The following is a 22,572-nucleotide window of genomic DNA, read 5'->3' as shown; positions in this document are numbered from 1 at the left end:
CTAACATTTATTATCCATTATAGGTAACACTTTATTTTACAGTCTCCTAAATAGTTGCTTATTAGCATGCATATTACTACGATATTAGCCATTTATTACTACTAACTAAGCACATATTAATGCCTTATTCTACATGACCTGATTCTGCATCCCTAATCCTACCTAATACTTAACAACTACCTTACTATTAATAAGCAGCAAATTAGGAATTTATTGAGGGAAAAGTCATGGTTATTAGTGAATAACCATGTTATAACCATGAATATTAGTGCTTATATCTTATAAAAAAATTCTTGCAATTTTATTAATTTCATTTGCATTTGTAATTTTACTAGTTTGTTTTTAATATTTCTATTTATTTTCATTTCAGTATTATTCATTTATGTACGTCAATTTAATTTCAACTTAGAATTTCGAAATAAAACTTGCTTTTTTATTATTACAATTTTTTTTGTTTAGTTTATTTCTTCAGCTTTATTTAGTTTTTTTCAACATTTTTCAACTTTATTTCTAAATGTCATTTAACAATAACTGAGCCCAAAACAACCATATGAAGAATTCATAACATAACTTTTTATTTATTTTTAATCTCCAAGCAGCCATATAGCAAAAAAGCGATTCTTGATGAGACAAGGGCTGTTTGCTGAACCTTTTTGTTAATAATGAATGGACAGTGACTACTCTAAAGCCATATAAACTCCATAAAGCCCTGGGAGGCAGCAGTTATTCAAGGCTTTATGTAGCCGCGTGTTTATTCCCATGACGTCTTAAAGTTTCACATCACTCTGTTCGCTTTTTTAATTAGTCAGGGGAGAACAGGCAAAATGCCAGCTAATAAAAAGAGCCTGCTCAGATTAGTGCTAAACACAATCTTACACAGCACGACTCCAACTTAAGTCATAAAACTGAGTCTAAGCTCCAAAGCAGATGCAGTTTTACTCTGTTTTTAGGGGTGTGAAGAGAAATGACTGCTGGACAGACTTCATCAGGACAGACAGCCCAGAGCCACTTAATATCTTTTAGACAAGGACATGGCGGCCATAAAGATGGGCACAGGCGAACGCTTGGGTGGCGTGAGAGAGCAGTCATCAGCCTCAGAGACTGACAGAACGGGCCACTCAAAATGATTCAGCACACGCCGCACAGATTCAATCCATCAAGGGTGGATGTGATGTACGAGTGAGCCGCTCTCAGCCCAAACTCATCTCCTCCACCGCTCCCCACGGCCCAAAATACAACAGAACGCGCTCCGTTTAGCATTTCTAAACGGAGAACAAGCAAACGAACTGCTGCTTATCGATTCTAATGTGGAAACGGCTTCGGTGACCAGCTGGCCTTCATTATACAACACCAGGAACAAAAGAAGAACCAAAGACACAAACTTAGGTGATGATGGAGATTTTATCAACTTTACTTTTAATAATAACTGCTGAATAACTGAATAACTGCTGCCTCCCAGGGCTTTATGGAGTTTATATGGCTTTAAAATAGTCACACTTGTCTCATCAAGAATTTCTTTTTGGCTATATGGCTGCTTGGAGATTAAAAATAAATAAAAAGTAATGTTATGAATTCTTCATATAGTTGTTTTGGGCTCAGTTATTGTTAATTGACATTTAGAAATAAAGTTGAAAAATGTTGAAAAAACTAAATAAAGCTGAAGAAATAAACTAAACAAACAAAAAAACAAACAAAAAAAAAACAATAAAGAAATAGTAATAATAAAAAAGTAAGTTTTATTTCGAAATTCTAAGTTGAAATAAAATTGACGTACATAAATGACTAATACTGAATTGAAAATAAATAGAAATATTAAAAAATAGTAATATTACAAATGCAAATTGTTTGATTCATTGAAATGGGACCTTGCACCAAAAAAAAAAAAAACAGTCATAAGGGCCGATTTTTTGAAATTGAGATTTATAAAAATAAATAAGCTTTCCATTGATGTATTTGATATATTTACGGTAGGAAATTTACAAAATATCTTCATGGATCATCCTAACAATTTTTTGGCATAAAAGAAAAATCGACAATTTTGACCCATACAACATATTTTTGGCTATTGCTACAAATATACCCATGCTACTCATGACTAGTTTTGAGGTGCAGGGTCACAAATGACGTCTTTCATCTCAAATTTGCTTTCGTTTTTTCACAATATTTATTCAATGATGGGCACTTTTGAACTTTTGAAGAAAATCTATTTCCAATTCTAAAATGTGCTTTCCACCACATCCAAAATAATGTATTGTATTTAAAAGCATTTAGCATCATAACCAGTATTTTACTGTATGCACAAACACTTAAAATCTTTGGTTTCCCAGCCTCTTTTGTGTATTTGAACCCCTTTCAACAATAGCTGTATGATTTTGAGATCCATCTTTTCACACTGAGGACAACTGAGGGACTCATTCGCAACTATTAGAAAAGGTTCAAACGTTCACTGATGCTCCAGAAGGAAAAAAACAATGCATTAAGAGCCAGGAGGTTAAAACTTTTGAACAGAATGAAGATTTTTCTTATTTTGCCTAAATATCATATTTTCTTTTTTCATTTCTGCCCTTCAGAAGCTACAGAAGATACTTACATGTTTCCCAGAAGATAAAATAAGTTCAATTTACTCAGATCTTTCACCTCAAGGCTCTGAATGCATTGTTTTTCCTTCTGGAACATCAGTGAACGTTTGAACCTTTCGTAATAGCTGCATATAAGTCTCTCAGTTGTCCTCAGTGTGAAAAGATGGATCTTAAAAGCATGCAGTCATTGCTGGAAAGGGTTCAAATACACAAAATATGCTGGAAAACCAAAGGATTTGTGGGAGCTGAAGGATTTTTCTGTAGAACAGCGAGCAGTTTAACTGTTCAGGACAAATAGGGGACTCATGGACAACTATCACTAAACAAAACAAAAAACAGTATTAGGAATTAATCATATGTAAACTTTCAAACAGGGTCATTTTTATAAATTCAACTATTATTTTCTCTTGTGGTCTATATGTGAATGTATTTTATGTTAAATATTTTATTAAGGTCAGCACTAAATAAAAAATAACATGCATTTTGTATCATCTTAACATTTTACAGATTTTGTAAAAGTGCGTGCAAAAGTTTTACCAGTATATTATTTCCCCAGTTTGCATAATTCGACAGATTTACAGTTTAATTAAAACCTAGACACAGCAAAAATCGTTGGTTGTGATGCAAATGACATAGAACAGATTCTATTTTATAAAAGATTCTACAAATTCATATAAATATAACACCTCCTCTTTCTGTTTTCCAATCTATGCTTAATTCATACTTATTTGAACAGGTGATGTTTGCTTAAAAAGTTTTTCCCTCCCAAATGTTTAAGTCAAATGTTTCACAGCATTGTGGGTTTCTTAATTTATTTGTCCTTAACGCATGGTTGTTTTGAAATGTGCCTTATAAATACATAAATGAATGAATACATGTTTTTACAATAAATTCTAATATTTTAAGATTAAACGGTAACAATAAAGTATATACATGATAGGTATTTGAAAAGTATAAATAATTAAATAAATAAATTAATTAATTAATGCACATTTTTGTTATGTAAGTAAAAGTCTTTGAAAATCTCTTTGAAAATTAAATAATACCAATAATAATAATAATTGTTTACTGTTATTTTACTACATTCACAGATTTGCCAGCAAACATTTTTTTTTGTCATGCGAAGCCAAATAAGCTTAAAATGAATTGCATGAATTGCAACATGCGATATGTTTTTGAAACATGAGTGATATGTAAATGTATTTACACAAACTGTCAAGTTAGTGTGACAAATAGATGTTCATGTATGACGACTAATGACTTAACATTTGCTTGAGTGAACGTGTATCTGATAGTAAAAACAAATGTGCAGAGATGCAAGAATCTTGTTCAAGACTCCTCGTCTCCACGCAGATAAGACAGGAATGCACATGACGAATGGAAAAAGAGGTGCGAGTTTATCTGCTGGGAGAGAGAAAGAACACCCAAAACGAGCGTGCGTGAACAGCAGAAGTGGTTCTCCACCCTTCAGAGAAAAAGAGAGTAGAGGCAAACGCATCACGAGAGCAGCCAACGGGAACGAGGCAGATCCTTCGAGGACGCATCTGAACTTTTCTGCAGTTTGACTCGCATCTCGTTCTGTTCCTTCAGTTCTGACATTCACGAGGCACAGGGCTCTTAGCATCACGCATGCTGCAAGTCATGCATGCGGTGTAATTCCCTGTCACACACACACACACACACACACACACACACACACACACACACACACACACACACTAAAGTAGGCTGACTGAGAGGCAGATACCTGGAGTCAGGGAGTCGGCGTGCTTCTGCAAGCTAAACACTGAATCCACGGACGGCTGCTCTCTTCCATGAATACTCAGTGAGGATTAGAGCACCACTACAGCTCCTGATCCATTTCATCAAAAACCAATTCCTCTCAAATACATATATATTAATATTAACTTCATTTGAATAACACTCAGTAAGTTTGGATCATCCCTCTGCAAGCTGGAATTACACTCTTATGAATAAAACTCTTGCCACTTGTTCACTTTTATCAGATACTAAAATTTGATGTATCAAATCGCATTTAGCCGATCTAAAAAATGCACAGATTTAAAATGCATAAAGCACATGATAGTATATTTATTAGGGCTGTCAGTCGATTACATTTTTTAATCTAATTGATTATGAATCAAAACAAATTGATTGTGAAAATACCCACAAAAGATTATTTAAAGCTATTTTTGTGTTAAATAAAAAAGTATCAAGTAGATGTTACAAATTGTAGCTTAAGAAATAAATATTTAATTTAATTTAACATAAAAATGTATTATACATAAACATTTCAACGTAAACTATAGAACACAAAAGAAGATAATTTAAGAAGATTTTTTTTATTTTTTGTTTATACAATGAAAGTCATTGGTAATCAAAACCTATACCTTCTTTTATGTTCCACAAAAGAAAGGTTTAAATTTCAAACTTTGAAATGACACGAGGGTGAGTAAATGATGACAGAATTACATTTTTTTAGGTGAATTATCCCCTATTATTATTATTATTATTATTATTAGCCTATTATGTAATAAATAATGATACTCTTAATAAGAAACTAAATCTGCCAGCAGGTGGTGGTAAATGCCTTTATGAGTCATTTATTCGATTTGTTCAAATGGCTGATTCATTCAGGAATGAAGTAAATGACTCTATTTACGAATGGGTCTTTAAATCATTAATTTACACGAATCATTCAAAACGCGCAATTCATTTCGAATCTAAACACCTCTGTGTTGCACAATAATTCTGCTATGGCTTTAAAGGTAATATGTTCTCTGCAAAATTTAGCAAAAACAAATATTGTGTTTAAAATAGAACACGATAAACTTTTTTACTGAAATTTACTGAAAGGTTGTATAAAATCACATTTAAACTTGTGATATTCGGGACTAAATCAGCATGCATGTAATACCTGCTTGTGTGAAATGGCTTATCATATGATAAAAACTCATTCAGGGGTATTTTGTGCACCAATATCTTGAATTTTAGGGCAAACCTGCATTTATACAGATGTTGCCCTGCATAATATTTGTCAACAGTCAACTATATGAAATAACTGTATGAAAAAGATGATGTACAGTGCATTAAAATATTTTAATCACTTTATTTTTGCATAATGAATTAACCCTTTTAAACAGAATGTGTCGGCGCCGACACATCAAACCAAGCTGTATTCATGGTACCATAACGCTTTAACAGTTTGCACTATCAAAAAATTGCTCCTGACAGCAGACAGCAATATATGGCTTATTACGGTAATTTCTTGCGCTCCGTCGGAAAATGATGACAGGTTTCCGGGAGTGTGGGAAAAAGGAATTTGAATGGAGAGCGCAGAGTTTTGGATTGCATACAATAACAAACGAAACGAACAAAAACACAGCAAAGGAAGAGAAAACATTACAAGAGGCGATTTAGATGATTTTTGATGAGACTTGGGAGCAGGCTGAGTGAGACTTTTCCATACGTAGCGTGCGCATCGCTAAAATGAGTCCGTGCATGTAAATGTATGGGTGTTTGCATGTGTATGCGTATGTAAATGTGTGCGTGCATGAACAAAAAAGCCTCCTGAATAAAAACTGTGCAACCCAGTGCCACAAAAATACTTGTAAATATGGAAGTGTTGGATTTTTCCGATCATGATTTTCTTTTCTTTCTTTCTTTTTTTTTTAAATCTGAAAAATTACTTCTTGTTTTTCAGTTTGTTGTAATTAAATTCTGTTTACAAACTCACCACACAACATTAATGGTTAATAACTGTACTTTTTTAAAGCCTGCAAAAAATTGAAAATAGCACATTCAGTTATAATTTTACAGGCAAATAAACAAAATATGTGAAAATGATCTATTTTACCCTTAGGTCTTAAAGGGTTAATTAAATTAACGCATTAAAATGACAGCCCTAATAATTCTTATAGAAAATTGCCCGATAGAAAAAGGACTGAAATATATGTTTTGTTAAAATTTGGGGATCTGCATACAATGTGGCTCGCTTGCACATTTTCTGTTTTGTATGTGAGTACCTGTGCCTCAGGTAGGGTAATGTCCAGTATGATGGGATTCCCGCGTGGCTCTCCGTTCTCCAGTCGTGAGTAAACCACCTGATAGCCGCGGATCTGTCCGTGCTGCTTCTGCTGCAGAGGAGGTTTCCAGGACACCCGCAGGGCCGTGGAGTTCATGTTGTCCACCTCAACCCTGCGTGGAGGGGCACTGGGCACTGTGGGAGGCAGAGAAGAAACGTTTAGCGCTTCATCACACACTCACAACTCACAAAGGTCGGTTAAAGGTACAAACCTGCTCCCAGGCTACAGCCAACACATTTGAACATTTTAGTTCTGTTATCTGCTCTCCATAATTCACTTCAGACATTGCAAACTTTCAAATAGTTTATATTTGATCAAAAATTAAATGTATATTTGTTTTAAAAAGAAATGTTTTAGCAATATATTTTACATTTTTTTTTAAGTTTCAAATATTAATATTAAAAGTCTGAGTTTAAGACTAATAATAATAATAATAATGAACAATAATAATTATGTATTGCACTTTAGATATTACATTTAAATTTTCACAAAAGCCTGGAAAAATGGGGTTAAAAAATAAGAAATAAAGGAAGCGTTCACACAAAACTTAGAATTAAACCTTACCAGTATATTTTGAAATATATTATATATAAAAAAAGAAAAAGTTTTACAAATTTGTTTTAAAAATTAATGCATAGTCGTGCAATCAATTTTCATATATAAATATTTAAAGTCTGAATCTAAGACAAGGGTAAAACAGTAACAATAATTTATACTATAATAAAATAAAATAAAATATTTTTTAATTAAAAAATAAATAAAAAAGTACAAATAAAATGTAGAAAACAACAACAACAATAATAATAATAAAAGTATTATAATTTATTATAATATTTATTATAATAAATTATTATTAAAAAATTAGTAAGCCTGCAAAAATGAAAAGGATAGTTCTCCTAAAAATGAGAATTCAGCCTTAAAACCCTGGTGTTGTACCAAATCAGTTTATCTTTTTTTTGTTATTCACTCATAAATACTGTAAATGCATTATAAAATGCATCATAAAAATGTTTCTGAAAAAACTTAAATAATTAAATACCAACTTTTTGTTTATTAACAATAATAATAAATAAAAATAATAATGGCTTTTTGTACATTTTTAGAGCTAGGTCACCATAAACTTTAATTGCATGGAAACATCCAGCGTAAATGTGACACTGGGCCACATAACAATAAGAGTCAGGTTTTTTAAATTGAGATTTGTACATCATCTGAAAGCTGAATAATGCCTTCTATTGATGTATGGCTTGTGAGGATAGGACAATATTTGGCTAAGATTCAACTTTTTGAAATCTGAAATCTGAGGGTGCAAAAAAGATAAAGATAATATTTAAACACTGCTCATTTTCAAACTTGAGCGTGGCAATATATTGAAGTAATTAATTTATAAGTAATATAATGATTATAAATAAGTAACATAATTAAATGTGATAATGAAACAACTGAATGTTCATCATTGTTTACATTTTTTAAAAATGAATAAAGACGACTTTCCTAATTTGTAAATAAAGCATTTTTATTATTGCTTTTTACTGACAAAAAGCAATTTTCATCTATATAACATCCCAATTTCCATCCAAACTATATTATTTTTTAATATTTTTTAAATGTAGATTTTTTACCAATTTTCATAACTTTTCCAAGTGTGCAAATCACACTTTCAAAATGTAAAATTTTAAAATTCACGTAAATAAAAAAAAAAATCTTCACGGAACAGGATCTTTACTTAATACCCTAATGATTTTTGGCATAAAAGAAAAATCGATAACTTTAACTCATACAATGTATTGTTGGCTATTGCTACAAGTATACCTATGCGACTAGTTTTGTGGTCCAGGGTCACAAATATGTCATACAGGTTTAAAATAACCAAATTACGATAGGTGAACTATCCTTTTCACATACATTTCAGGAATACAAATGTGTTGCATTGAGAGCCTGGGAGACAGGCTTCACCAAACCCACATAGCGCTCCTCGCCAGCTCAGCTCCCCCTGGAGTTTTGGCTGAATACAGATCTGACATGAGTGCAAAAGAGCAGCAGTTCAGTAGATGTTAATGACAGTCAATTGATAGTCAATAGAGGAGGCAGTGAAGGGAGGGAAGACAGGAGTGAAGGTTAAAAAGCTCAGCATTAAGAGATTAATAACCAGATAGAGAACAGCCTCCCCCGTCCCAGAAGAAACAGCTCAGAGCTCAGAAGATCTATGGAGGCTCAAGTGCTGAACGTCAGCAAAATAGGCTGCACTTAATTGGAGTCATTTAACTGTATAAATGTGCTTGGCACACGCTGGAATTCAGCCTTGACCTTCAGAGGAAAAAGTCAATGGCTGAAAACAGATAAACAAAACTCCAGCGCTCCTCTGCAGATGTGTGACCCAGGCTGGAACGAATCATCTACACGGTCAATTGTAGCATCATGTTTGTGCAAGTTTAATACAAGCTCAGCTCAATAGACACCCTTTGCAGCATAACATCAATTACCACAGACAAATTTGAATAAAAGTTTTGAACTTACAGTACAATGGAAGCAAATGCAGCCAGTGTTGCAAGGGGGTTGAAAGCTAAATCACATTTGATGTGAAAGTTTGCTGGTTTACCCACTTCATGTATGACATTAAAGTTGAAAAATTGCGTCTGATTTTGCACAGACAAGCAAAATTACACTCATACTAACATTTATGTTCAATCCCTGTCATTACTCTTTTGAAACACTTTGTGTTTTAATTAGGGCTGCATAATTATGACAAAAATTGGCAATTATTTTTCTTAATATGATTATGTAGATCAGTGGTTCTCAGATGTTCTGATGAAAAGCAACACCATTGTCAAAGATAATACTTACACAGCAGCTCATTTTCAAACTTGAGCATGGCAATATATTAAAGTAATTAATTTATAAGTAATATAATGATTTTAAATAAGTAATTAATTAATAAAAAACTAATTACAACAATTGAATGTTCTTCATTGTTTACTTTTTTTTACCAATAAATAAAGATGACTTTTCTAGTTTGTAAATAAAGAATTTTTATTATTGCTTTTTACTGACAAAAAGCAATTTTCATCCATATAACATCCCCATTTCCCGCCAAACTATATTATTTTTTTATATTTTGTAAATGTAAGATCAATTAAGATTTTTTTTTTTACCAATTTCCATAACCTTCTACAAATCACACTTTTAAAATGTAAAATGTTAAAATTCACATAAAAAAATATATATATATATAATATATAATCTTTTATGCCAAAAGTCAGGATATTAAGTAAAGATCATGTTTCATGAAGATATTTTGTAAATTTCCTACCGTAAATATATAAAAACTTAATTTTTATTTGTAATATCCATTGCTAATAACTTAATTTGGACAACTCAACTTGGCTGAGATACAACTATTTGAATATCTGGAATCTGATGGTGCAAAAAAATCTAAATACTAAGAAAATTGCTTTTAAAGTTGTCTAAATGAAGTTCTTAGCAATGCATATCATTAATCAAAAATTAAGTTTTGATATATTTACGGTAGGAACATAATCTTCACTTAATATACTAATGATTTTTGGCATAAAAGAAAAAAAGATACAATGTATTTTAGGCTAATTCTACACACACACACACACACACACACACACACACACACACACACACACACACACACACACATATATATATATATATATGTAGAATTAACTTTTTTAAGTGCTATACAATCTCAAAAAAGACACACACTGTCACTGGGATGGTACCCTTTTAAAAAGTACTAATGTGTACACTTTCTGTACTAATATGTACATTTAAGGTCCTCTTATGCACCTTTTAGGGGTAAATACAAGTACAAAGACGTACATTTTAGCTTTTGTACCTTAGGGTTCTGCCGAAGTAACAACTTTGTACTTTTTTCTGAGTGTGCATTAATCATAAGATCAAAACAAAACAAAACATTTAAGAAGTCAAATTTATTTTCTGTGGTAATCCATAATATGCCACAAGTGCTGTCGATAGAGCTTAACTCGTATTGAATGCCAAACATTCCTTTGAGGGATGAAAGCTCAGACAGGCTCCTCAAATCTTCCGGCTGCTTCTGCTCCATCCTGACGTCTGACTCCGCGTCTCACGCTCTCTCAAATTCCACACGCTCCTTTTCTCGCTCTCACCCCACGTCTCCATGGAAACGCCAGCAGAGAGACGAACCGGACGGGACAGGTTCACACTATGCTCACCGCTCACAGCCACTTCATGCCACTCCAGCTCCTAAAGCACATTACCTACAGTTCCAGGCATTATCGCAGGGAAATTATACGTGTGCTGGAGGCAGAAACGGTGGATTCGTAATATGATAAAGATCAGAGATCACCTGAGACCACTGTGCAGCACATAAGGGTTCTCAGCCTGGCATCATGCAGGAAGTGTGAAAACACAATGTGGTCTACAGAGAAACGTTTCACGCATCACAGCCCGCATCTCATCGCAACCTGCTAATATGCAGCACAACACTTTTAAAAGGCAGTGCATTTCTGTGAGAGTTTTTAATAAGAAATACAGCTCGCATTCAGATCCCGTGTGCCGTGACCTTGCTCAGACTACACATTCACCCAGCAGCCCGGCACTTTGCTTTCCTGCATAAAAGACATTCATAACAGCGGTGAATAAACTATCAAGCTCAGAACACCTCAAACCAAAAGTGTGTGCTTTGATTTATGAGAATACACAAGTGAAGAGGTTGAGAAATGTAGAAAACGCTCTGTTCTGTTCGGGATTCACTAACGAACGATCTCGTCGCGGCGGTTCTTCATGATGAATATGGATGTCAGCGAGCTCCTCTGAATGGGCGGAAAAGGTACGAAGAACCGATGGAAAAGTTTACAGATAAAAAGCACAGCTAATTTATCAATGGCTGCACCTGCAGCCTCGCTTTTTCACTTTCAGTCAGCGGCGTTAAAGCCTTATCAGGCACCGCGCCGCATTATTCTCGCCAGAATATGCAAGAGAAAACTCAATAGCTTGATTTATCTCATTTTGGTCTGATTAATAACCCACTAAAAGAACCTGAAATGAAACTGAACAATGCATATAAAGTTCAGAGGCTTCCAAGTTTAGTGCATCAACTTTAAAACAGGGCCCCGGGCCTGCATGAATCTTTCCTTCAGAGTTTTGTTCCTTGCTAAGCTTGGCATCACTATTACTGTTGCTCACACTTGGTTCACATATAAGCTTACATAAGATGTATTATTACTATTTTAAGCAATCAATCTTACAATTTTTGCTCTGCAGATGGTGAAACATTCTAGAGACCTAGACTGCAGGAGAGATTCAAGCCAAAGAGACCAGAAAATCACAGAAAATCCACCTAGAGCACTCCAGCAAGTGTATATCAACACCAGAGCAATCAGCCATGACAACTACAATGCTCATGTTTTTGAAAAAAGTTTCTTTTGCTCACCAAGGCTGCATTTATTTGACAAAAATACAGGAAATACTGTAAAAATGTTAAATATTATTAGAATTTAAAATAACTGTTTACTATGTAAATATATTTTAAAATGTAATTTATTCCTGTGATCAAAGCTGGATTTTAAGCATCACTACTCTGGTCTTCAGAGTCACATGATCTTTCAGAAATCATTCTAATATGCTGATTTGCTCCTCATGAAACATTTCTGAACATTATCAATGTTGAAAACAGTTGTGCTGCTTCATATTTTTGTGTGATATATTTTATTTTTTATTTAAAAATGAATCGTTATGTAACATTAAAATGGTCTTACTGTCGTAATTGAACAATTTAATGCATCCTTGCTGCTTAAAAAAAAACATTTGCGTCCCTGCAACACAAAACTAGACTTAAGTAGCATGGGTACATAGTACATAGTATGGGTCAAAATTATTAATATTTTTATTTTATGCCAAAAATCATTAGGATATTAAGTAAAGATGATGTTCCATGAGGATATATTTGTAAATTTCCTACTATAAATATATTAAAACTTAATTTTTGATTTGTAATATGCATTGTTAAGAACTTTATTTGGACAACTTTAAAGGCAATTTTCTCATTATTTAGATTTTTAGGCACCCTCAGATTGCATATGTTCACATTGTTCAAGTTGTATCTCAGCCAAGTATTGTCCTATCCTAACAAACCATACATCAGTGGAAAGCTTATTTTATATTTGAGCTTATTAGATGTATAAATGTACAGTATACAAATATGAATAGTTTTGTGGTCCAGGGTCAGATTTATGTTGGGAATAAGGAATAATTAGATTAGGTTATTAGTGATAGTAATTACCAACACTTTATTTAAATTTTTACAATTATAGTTATTTTTTAAATTTTGCTGTGCCACATTGTTAAAGCAAAGTTGAGCACCGAACATTAATGTCATATATGTCCTGGAAAAGATGAAAGGAATCAATGAGATTTTATCCTTATACAATTTCGAAAAGAACAGATTTTTACCAGGGCTGCATATAATAGCTTAAAATGAAACAGAAAAAGCAGTACTTGCTTAAGGGGGAGAGAAACTGCACTGCAAGCAGTACTAGTAGCAACCACTGAAAAAAAAAAAAAAATGCCTCCAGGTAAAAGAGAAATACAGAGAGAGAAGAGAAGAGATGGGATATCAGAAAGAGAGTCTGTCTGATTGACAGGCTTAACAGACAAGGGACACATACTTCCGGCATTCACCTGTCAATCAAACAGCAGAGCCCAGTGGAGACAGAAACGTGAAACCCCACAAATGGACACACATGCACATTCAAGCATAGTATGATGTAACTACCTTTTCACATTTCATAAGAAAATGTGAGTGGTGTTTGCTCATGCAAAACTCACTGCAAAGATGCTAGGATGTCAGGGTGTTCAGGGAAGTTTCTACAGTAAGTGGATACTCACTGGCCCAAATCTAATCTTGTGATGTTCTGGTATCTAAATATGGCTCTGGTTTCTCCAATGTACACTGTCATTCAAAATTTTGAGGCCACTATGATTTTTTTATTTTGTAAATAAATTACTAGTTTTTTTTTACTAGGATGCATTACATTTTAAAATGAGAGTAAAGACATTGATGCAGTTACAAAAAAATCTATTTTGAATAAACACTGTTCTTTTAAACTTTCTATTCACATAAAATATCCTGAAAAAATTACATTGAAAATAATAAGAAATGAGCAGCAACTCAAATTAGAATGATTTCTGAAGGGTAATGTGATACTGAAGACTGCAGTAATGATGCTGAAAATTCAGCTTTGCATCACAGAAATAAATTTCATTTCACAATATATTCACACAGAAAAGAGTTATTTTAAATTGTAAACAAAATCATAATATTACTTATTTTACTGTATTTTGACCAAATAAATGCAGCTTTTTTAACAGTTTTTACCTGTTTTATACAAACTATAGGTTTATAACAGTAATAGTAGGGTACGAAGGGGCTAAAGGGCTAAAGGCACCTTTAATATTATTTTCCTCTAAATCACTAGACGGCAGAAAAACATGCCGTTGCACTTTCCAAAACATCTGTTTTTCATGATACACCTGCAAATTTGGCTGATGCTGATTACCCAACACGGTTTTTCGTGTTTTTCCCCCCATGTATTTTGCCAATTTTTTTCACCATTGCATAAATTAAATAGCCAAAATGTGCTTTTTACAGTGTTGTCTTGCTTTAAAAAAAAAAATCAATTACAAATAAACAATTTAAAAATATTTACTTAACACTGAACATTTTTTACATTCTAGTACACATTAGCCTTAAAATTAATAAGCTAGTAAAATAATATTCTTTAGCCATTTTTAAGACCCCCTTCTTAAATCAGGCATGTGTTTTTAATGTACAAACAAATGCAGCCTTGCTGAGCAAAGGAGAATGTTATAATAAATGCATTAATAGAGCTGTTGTAATGATGGTTATCATTGTTTTTCTCTTACTTTTTTTTATTTTACAGAGCAACAGTAAAATTACAATGCTAACATTTATGAATGTTGACTTTTATTTTGGCGGAAACCCACAAGAACTACTACAAGTACTACTTTTTGCTGACAGCAGCAGATTTATGAATGATTCTCATCACACAGATTTTCCTCGTGCTTTTTGATTTCAGTCATCATACAGTAACCAGCAACAACCAGCCCTTTCTCTTCTCATGGAAGACATGTGATGTGGTACTAAACAGTCTCTCGCTGTCGGTGCTTGTAATGATTTTTGCGTCTTTCTCAGACAGTTTTAAGTGCTTCTACACTGCCAACATGTTTGCTGCATTAGTGCGCGCCTCTGTTTGATCACGTCACGTAATTTTTCGGTATAATTTATTTGGCCTTTTCGCTTATTCGGTTGCTGAAGATTCGGTGCATCCCTACTTGTATGATTTACAAGTCAGTTATTGTTCAATACAAACATATACATATTTCTGCAATCATTTGGGCACAGTGAAAAGCACATTTTTTTTCTCAGTGTGTGCCTTTATCCCTGTTGTACCCTACTACTTGTTTTAGCTACAGCTATAATGACCTTCTCTAAATAAAGGTCTGTGTTGCTGTGTGGGAGCGTCTCGATGTGCCGTGTGAACCCTTACAAAACTCTGCATTCGCCCACTCAATTCATCGCACAGCGAAGACTGACTCACAGAACAAAACACCAGCGCCGTCCTGAACTTTCACTCCACTAAAGAGACAGAGAGACCGGCTCCTGCTCTCTCTCTTCCTCTGTCTGGTGCACCAGAGCTGAACATTAATAACAGAAGAGTGAGGAACAGCAGACATAAACTCCAGCGTAAGAGAAAAAAGAGAGAGAATCACACAGGGAGACGTCGATTCATGCCGTTCAGGAAACCCGGAGCGAGGAGTTAGTGCTGGTGAGTTTGGTGACTCAGCAGTGCTAGTTAGAAGAGCAGATCTGGAGCACCCGTGAGTCGAGCATTACCATCTTCTTTGGTTCTGACGCGGGTGCTGCCGCTCTCCGGGCCGGGCCCCACGTCTGTGTGCGCTTTGACCCACACCACGTACTCCGTCCACTTCTCCAGCCCTTCCAGCACGTAGCTGGAGACATCCGCAGGGATGTCCTTGACCTCGTGGCGCCGCTGGTCCTCGCCTGACACCGCCTGATAGGCCAGAGAGTACCTGACGATATTGCCGTGGCGACTGGCGGCTGGAGGAGCCGCCCAACTCACCTGGATGCTGGTGGAGCTGAGACTGATCAGGTGCACTTCCTGTGGGGGGGCGGACGGGGCTGGAAAGGGGTGCAGGAACACATGAGCTGGGACCAGTTGCATAAACTTAGCCTCTGTGTGTCTTAAGAACTAGAATCTTTCAGATTGAAATTGGACCTTTTTATGTAACTGACTTAAAGTTATGGCCGGTCTTAAAGGAAAAATAAAACATTTGATGACTAACTTGTGAGACTAATCTAAGCAGTTTATGCAACCGGCTGGCAAAGAACATTCTTGAAGATAAAGGTTCTTTGCAGAACTTGAGCATAAGAACCCAGGGTTCTTAAGCTGGCTATTACAACACACACACAAACACACACAGAAATTGGTATTTGTGCACCTTGAAAATGTATTTTGGAAGATTCCAAATAGACTTTTTTTTTTTTATTTGGGGTCAGTAAGATTTTATTTATTTATTTATTTTTGAAAGAAAGTAATTTTATTCAGCAAGGATGCATTAAATTGATCAAAAGTAACAGTATCCTGACAAAATTTGAATCAGCACAACTGTTTTAAACAATAAGAAATGTTTCTCTAACAGACAATCAGCATATTAGCATAATTTCTGAAGAATCATGTGGCACTGAAGACTAGAGAAATTTTGCTGAAAATTCAGCTTTGCATCATGGGAATAAATTACATTTTAAAATATATTACACCAGAAAACAGTTTATTTAAAGTGTAATAATATTTCAAGATTTTACAGTTTTTACTGTATTTTTAATCAAATAATTGCAGCCTTGGTGAGCTGAAGTTTTCTTTTAAAAACTTATTACCAACCCCAAACTTTTCAACAGTCTGTTAGAAGATGAAAAGTGAAGCCTTACTTGGGTCTTTAAAGCAGTGATACAAAAATATTTATTTTGTTTATATTTTATTTTGATTTCTTTCTTTAAAAATTAATCGAAAAAAAAAAAAAACTAAACAAAACATGAGATTAATCACAATTCTTTAGAAGCCCATTTTTCCACCACTGAATAAATAAGGTAACTGACTTTTTATCTCACAGTTCTGACATTTTTCTCACAATTGCGTGATACAAACTCACTATTCTGACTTTTTTTCATAGAATTGTGAGATATAACCTCGCAATTCTGAGAAATAAAGTCAAAATTATGAGATATAAATTCACAATTAAGACTTTTTCTCGCAATTGCAAGTTTATATATATCTTACAATTCTGACTTTATAACTCACAATTGCAAGTTAAATAAGAATTGTCAGATATAAACTTGCAATAATGAGAACATATCAGTATTTCCCCTTAAAAGTGGACTTTACAACTTGCAATTGCGAATTCATATCTCACAATTCTGTGAGATAAAAATCAATATATTTTTTTTTTTTAAATTCAGTGGCAGAAACAGGTTTCCATACAATTCATCTATTGATCTGTTCTAAAGTTAACAAAAACTGCAACCTGTTTAAGTCCCTCTGGTTGAGAATTACAGCTTTACACACCAATGTAAGATTGTTTTTCTAAATCACTAAACTTTACAATTTTCTGCTTAGGCTTCAAGCTTTAAAACACTTTTTGTATCCTTTCTTTATGAAAGCAAACACTGCATTATTTTTTAAAAGGGTCTGCACATACTGTAGTCTAAATATTGTGTTTTTGAGGTGAAAGCAGAGATTGATGGCTCACTTCTATTCTGTGCGTGTGTAAGTATGACAGAGATAACAGATACATTCTGCCTGACACACTGTCTTTGGCTAGACATGTAATTGATGTGATTGATGGCCTGTCTAGTGTCTGAGATGCTCTATCGATTTATTTTTAAAATCACAGAAAATCCCGCCGCTCCTGTCTATTCCGCCCTGAGAACATGGCAAACTAAATATACAGTAGGATTATTACACACCTCTCTGGAATACTTGATTCTGACTGAAGAAGCAGCAGACAAAACGTATTGGCTTTTCCCAACGATAGCAGTGGTGGTATTTGTATGCAGCAGCACTATGAAAATATGATAACCGTATCGCTCCTGTGTTTTGTTCAGCAGAGCAGGCGGAAAATGGCTTCCAAGGAAAAAAATAAGTAGAATAAGAGATTCGACTGCACACAGAAGACGAAGAAACATATTTGTGAGTGTGAATCAGAGAATAAGATGGTCGACACCTGTGGAGTGAGGAAACCAGGAGAGGAAATGAAGATAGAAAAGACAATTGTAGAAAGAAAGTGTGGGAAAAGGTGGGAGAAATGGTGAGAAAACAAGATTAAATAGGGAGACACAGAGACGACAGACACCGGACACATCTGAAATTCAAGTGAGAGTTGAGAAGAAAAAAAAAAGTGAGAAAAGAATAAACACAGGAAAAGGAGCACATGGTTATGAGAGAGAATGAAGTGTGAGGAAACAGAAAGAGAGCAAGTTTATTTGTAACCTGCAGCAGAGAAAAGTGTGAATGGAACACATGAGGAAATAGGAAAAGTGAAGAAAAAAAAGAAAGGAGAGAAACAATAGTCACTGAGCAGAAAAAAAGACAGAAAGAAATGGAGCAGATAGTAATGATAGAGAATGAAGTGAGAGGAAAGGTACATTAATGAAAGAGAAAGCTATAAAGGGGTGTAAAAGGTCAAACCTAGTGATGTGCCTACCTAGACGGGATTTTACAGGAATAAAGCATTCAAAAATGAAAATTAATTGAATCCATTTTTCATTTTCGGATGATTTATTCATTAGAAAAAATGCTGTTTTTCATGTCCTTGAAACAAAAAAGTAACCATGAAATCAAAATGGACAATTCTCATGTTTTAATGGAATATTGCAATATTTTATATTATTGGAAAATAATTGGAATATTTTAATCATTTCTGTGCACATCATTTTATTTTTAAGCAGCCATTAGCAAATGAGAACAATCCAGTCCAGATTTTTGAAGGACAAAATCAAGTTCCACACTACATTTGGTCACATTTTATTTTAAGGTCCAATTCTTGCTATTAACAAACCATTAATTAAGACTTTTGCCTCTATAACCTCCTAATTTGCTGCTTGGGGATTTGGGATGTAGAATATGGCCATGCAGAATAGGTGCTTTATAAACACTAAAAAACAGCCAATATGGTAATAACAAGTAAGCTAATAGGCAACTAATTAATAGTGAGAACTGTTCCCGAACTGTTCCCTATGTTAAAGTGTTAACCTACTTTTTTTCTAGATTGAAAAGCCATTTCACTTTGACATAAGTCACAATAGGAAAGAAATGACCACAATTTCATGCCTACTTTAAAGTGTTCACGCTGCTCTTTTGCTGCTTTTTAAGCAAAGTCACAGTGACATTTTTCCCTTTAGAAACATGACAAAAAGGTTTAAAAGATGATTAATATTCAGTACTATTATCGATTTAACTGTACTCACACTATCAAATGAGAATAAAATTTGAACTAAATTAAGCTGAATAATGAGAATATTATCTTTTGCAAAGCTGCTTTATAGCTTAAGCAAAATTTGTTTCAGAAATGATGCCGTTTATAACATTAAAACTGTTAATGTGAAGCTGCTTTGAATCAGTCTGAAGTGCATGTAAAAAAAAATGTTATTTAGCTTCACTATGAACATTTAAAATGTTCCATCTGTGTTCAGAAGCCTATGTGAAGTGTTTCAAATGAGTCACTACAACTAAAGTTGAGATAACATGCTCCATTATAAGGTACCTGCTCATGTAGGCAGTAGGGCAGTGTTTAGTGTAATTCATTACTGTAGTTATTGTATTATTTATAATTTTTTATTAAATATTATTTTTTGTAACAACAACACTCCAGTCCAGATTTCTGAAGGACAAAATCAAGTCTCACACTACAGTTTATTTTTCTAGATTGAGAAGCTATTTCACTTTGATATAAGTCACAATAGGGAAGAAATGCCCAAAATATCTGTTTTCTGCCAACTTTAAAGTGTTCACGCTGCTTTTTTGCTGCTTTTTAAGCAAAGACACCAAGTCACAGTGACATATGAGTCACAGTGACATTTCTCCCTTTTCAAACATGACAAAAATGGTTTAAAAGAAGATTAATATTCAGTAACGTTATTGATTTAACTGCACTCACACTATCAAATGAGAACAAAAAAATTACTGAATTAAGCTGAATAATGACAATATTATCTTTTGTAGAGCTGCTTTATAGCCTTTTACAACATTAAAACTTTTCGGTAATGTGAAGCTGCTTTGAATCAGTCTGATGTTCTGTGTAAATAAATGTGATTATGCTTCACTATGACCATTTAAAATGTTCCTTTTGTGTTCAGAAGCCTGTTTCAAATGAGTCACTACAATTAAAGCTGAGATAACATGCTCCCTTATAAGGCAGCTGCTTTTGTAGGCAGTGAGGCAGCTCACTAGGATCTGGCACAGAATTACAGAGACAGAAAGACAGAGGGATTTCGGTGTCTCAGGTCTTTGAGGACAGTGACTCAGAGACGTTAGGACAAAAAATAAAGACGGACTCAGAGACGTAAAGAAAAAAGCTAGTGTTTCTATGGGAACCAAGCTGCGGCTTAGATCAAACCTCTCAAAGCTGACACGTCTAACAAATAGCTCTGAATAGCAGGAGATCTCTCGGAGGAGCTGTCATAAATATCTCAGCTTTAGTCCATATCTCTGGAGCTGGAGAAAGATGAGGACAGAGATTAAGCCATATGACTGCGTCATTCTGACGCCACTGAGAACGCACACAATCAGCGTGTGTCACACTCCACGGTCACTGCAGCTCTACATGAACCCTGAACCACAAACCAGAAGCTTTTGACGCTCAAAAGGCTGGTGTGATGCGGCTGAAATGTTGCGTACGAAACGGACGCCAGCGCTGCTCTGCTATGGAAAACACAGGGTCTTTTGTACGGCAATAAATCGAGATAAAAAACACTACATTTAAAGGTCCACTGAAGTGCCTTGAAACACGCAGCGTTCTTCTATGTGGTGACGTTCTTTTAACTGAAACAAAAACATATCGCTAAGCCCCGCCCACTAATTTTGAACAGCCAATAGCGTTCCATTTATATCTGCTCGGGGCAGAGCCGTTGAGCTCGGTAAAGCCGCATTTGTAAGCTTATGACAGCCACAGACTAATAAATTACCCCACAGATTCAATATGAAACTCTTGCTAAAACGAAATAGTGATAATAATCATGCTGAGGCTGTGTAGTTTAACACATGCCGAGTCCGACCGCGCATATGAGCGCATATGATCTGCTCCGCGTCTCTGTGTAGGGGGCGGGACACTACGGACTCTAGTGAGCATTTTATTGGACAGAACGTTTGATCTGAAACTGAAGTGCGCGGTGATATCATCAAAATCCTTGATTCATATTGGCGGAAGTGACGAGAGTGTAAGTTTTGAATGCCCATATCTTGTAAAAGCGAATTTTGTCACTGCTTTGAAACACACTAGCTTATAGATAATCTTAAAACTAATATATTCATACTAAAAGCCAAAAAACTTTAATTTTGATTTCAGGGGGACTTTAAGGCAACATATTTTTATCTACACTTCTGTAGCATTTTATTTTATTTTTTTTATCTGAAACCACTTATAATGTTAATTAATGTACTACCAATGTAGTTCAAAATATTTTAAGATTGTTGTGCTTTTGATGGTCAAATCTTTGCATTATAGTTGTAAACACTTGCACTAAATGTTTCATATGTTTTAGGCAAGTTATATGGTGCAGGATGGTTAACAAAACACAAATGGAAACATATGGAAAGTTGAAAAACGTACCTTATTATTAATCTTAAGCTGAGTGACTAGGCCAGTATTGAGCTGCTGAAAAATTGTCGCAGTTTGAGTTAATGAACAGTTGGCACTTACTGGACTGGGCCGTCCGGGCTTCTACGGGCTGTGTGTACACCCCGAGTCCCATCTCAGAGCGTGCGGCTAGAGTAAACTTGTAGAGTGTGTCTGGCTTCAGGCCTTCAACAGCATACGAACCAGCTGGGTTAAAGATGATATGGTGCTGTGACAGATACAAAGACAAAGAGAGAGTGAGACGCACACATAGGCTGTTAAGAATGCCATATTAGTGCACAAATGCATACTTGTTAGTGTATGACTGCATAGTATATTTTTTATAGTGGCTGTTTTTTAAATGTGAAACTGTATGCATTATGTAACAGAAATAAAGCTGAAAAAAAAAAAAACCTTTACTTAAAGAAGTTTTAAAAACTTTAACCAAAATTAGATATGTGACCCTGGACCATAAAACCAGGTCAATATTTTGGAATGAATATTTATACATTATCTGAAAACTGAATAAATGAGCTTTCCATTGATGTATGATTTGTTATGATAGGAGATACGGCCGAGATATGACCGAAATACAACTATTCGAAAATCTGGAATCTGAGGGTGCAAAAAAATCTAAAAATCACCTTTAAAATTGTCCAAATAATTTAAACATTCAAAATGCTCCGTTTGTGTTCAGAAGCCTATGTGAAGCGAGTCACTACAACTAAAGTTGAGATAAAATGCTACCTTATAAGGTAGCTGCTCATGTAGGCATTGAGGCAGTGTTTAGTAATTTATTACTGTAGTTTTTTTATAATGTATTAATTAATTAATACATTTTTTTCTTTAGGCAGCCATTAGCAAATGACAACAATCCAGACCAAATTTCTGAAGGACAAAATCAAGTCCCACACTACATTTTTTTTCTAGATTGAGAATTTGGAAAATATTTTCATAAACGTGATCTT

At 34.4% G+C, this 22,572-nt stretch overlaps 1 protein-coding gene across 1 annotated transcript in view; it reads right to left on the bottom strand.

The window, feature by feature from the left end:
- ptprfa (protein tyrosine phosphatase receptor type Fa) overlaps positions 1-22,572 on the bottom strand; it is a 228,632-nt gene that overhangs the window by 63,544 nt on the left and 142,516 nt on the right. Inside the window, exons 9-11 of the mRNA XM_073851773.1 lie at positions 21,689-21,833; positions 15,591-15,896; positions 6,605-6,798 (exon numbers count right to left, since the gene is read on the bottom strand). Of these exons, the coding sequence (XP_073707874.1) occupies positions 6,605-6,798; positions 15,591-15,896; positions 21,689-21,833 (645 nt within the window). The remainder of the gene's footprint in view (positions 1-6,604; positions 6,799-15,590; positions 15,897-21,688; positions 21,834-22,572) is intronic.

The sequence above is a fragment of the Garra rufa genome, chromosome 12 (assembly GCF_049309525.1).
Source record: "Garra rufa chromosome 12, GarRuf1.0, whole genome shotgun sequence".
Lineage (NCBI taxonomy): Eukaryota > Metazoa > Chordata > Actinopteri > Cypriniformes > Cyprinidae > Garra > Garra rufa.
Note: the sequence above shows the minus strand (reverse complement) of the source record. Positions and strands in the feature narration are given on the sequence as shown.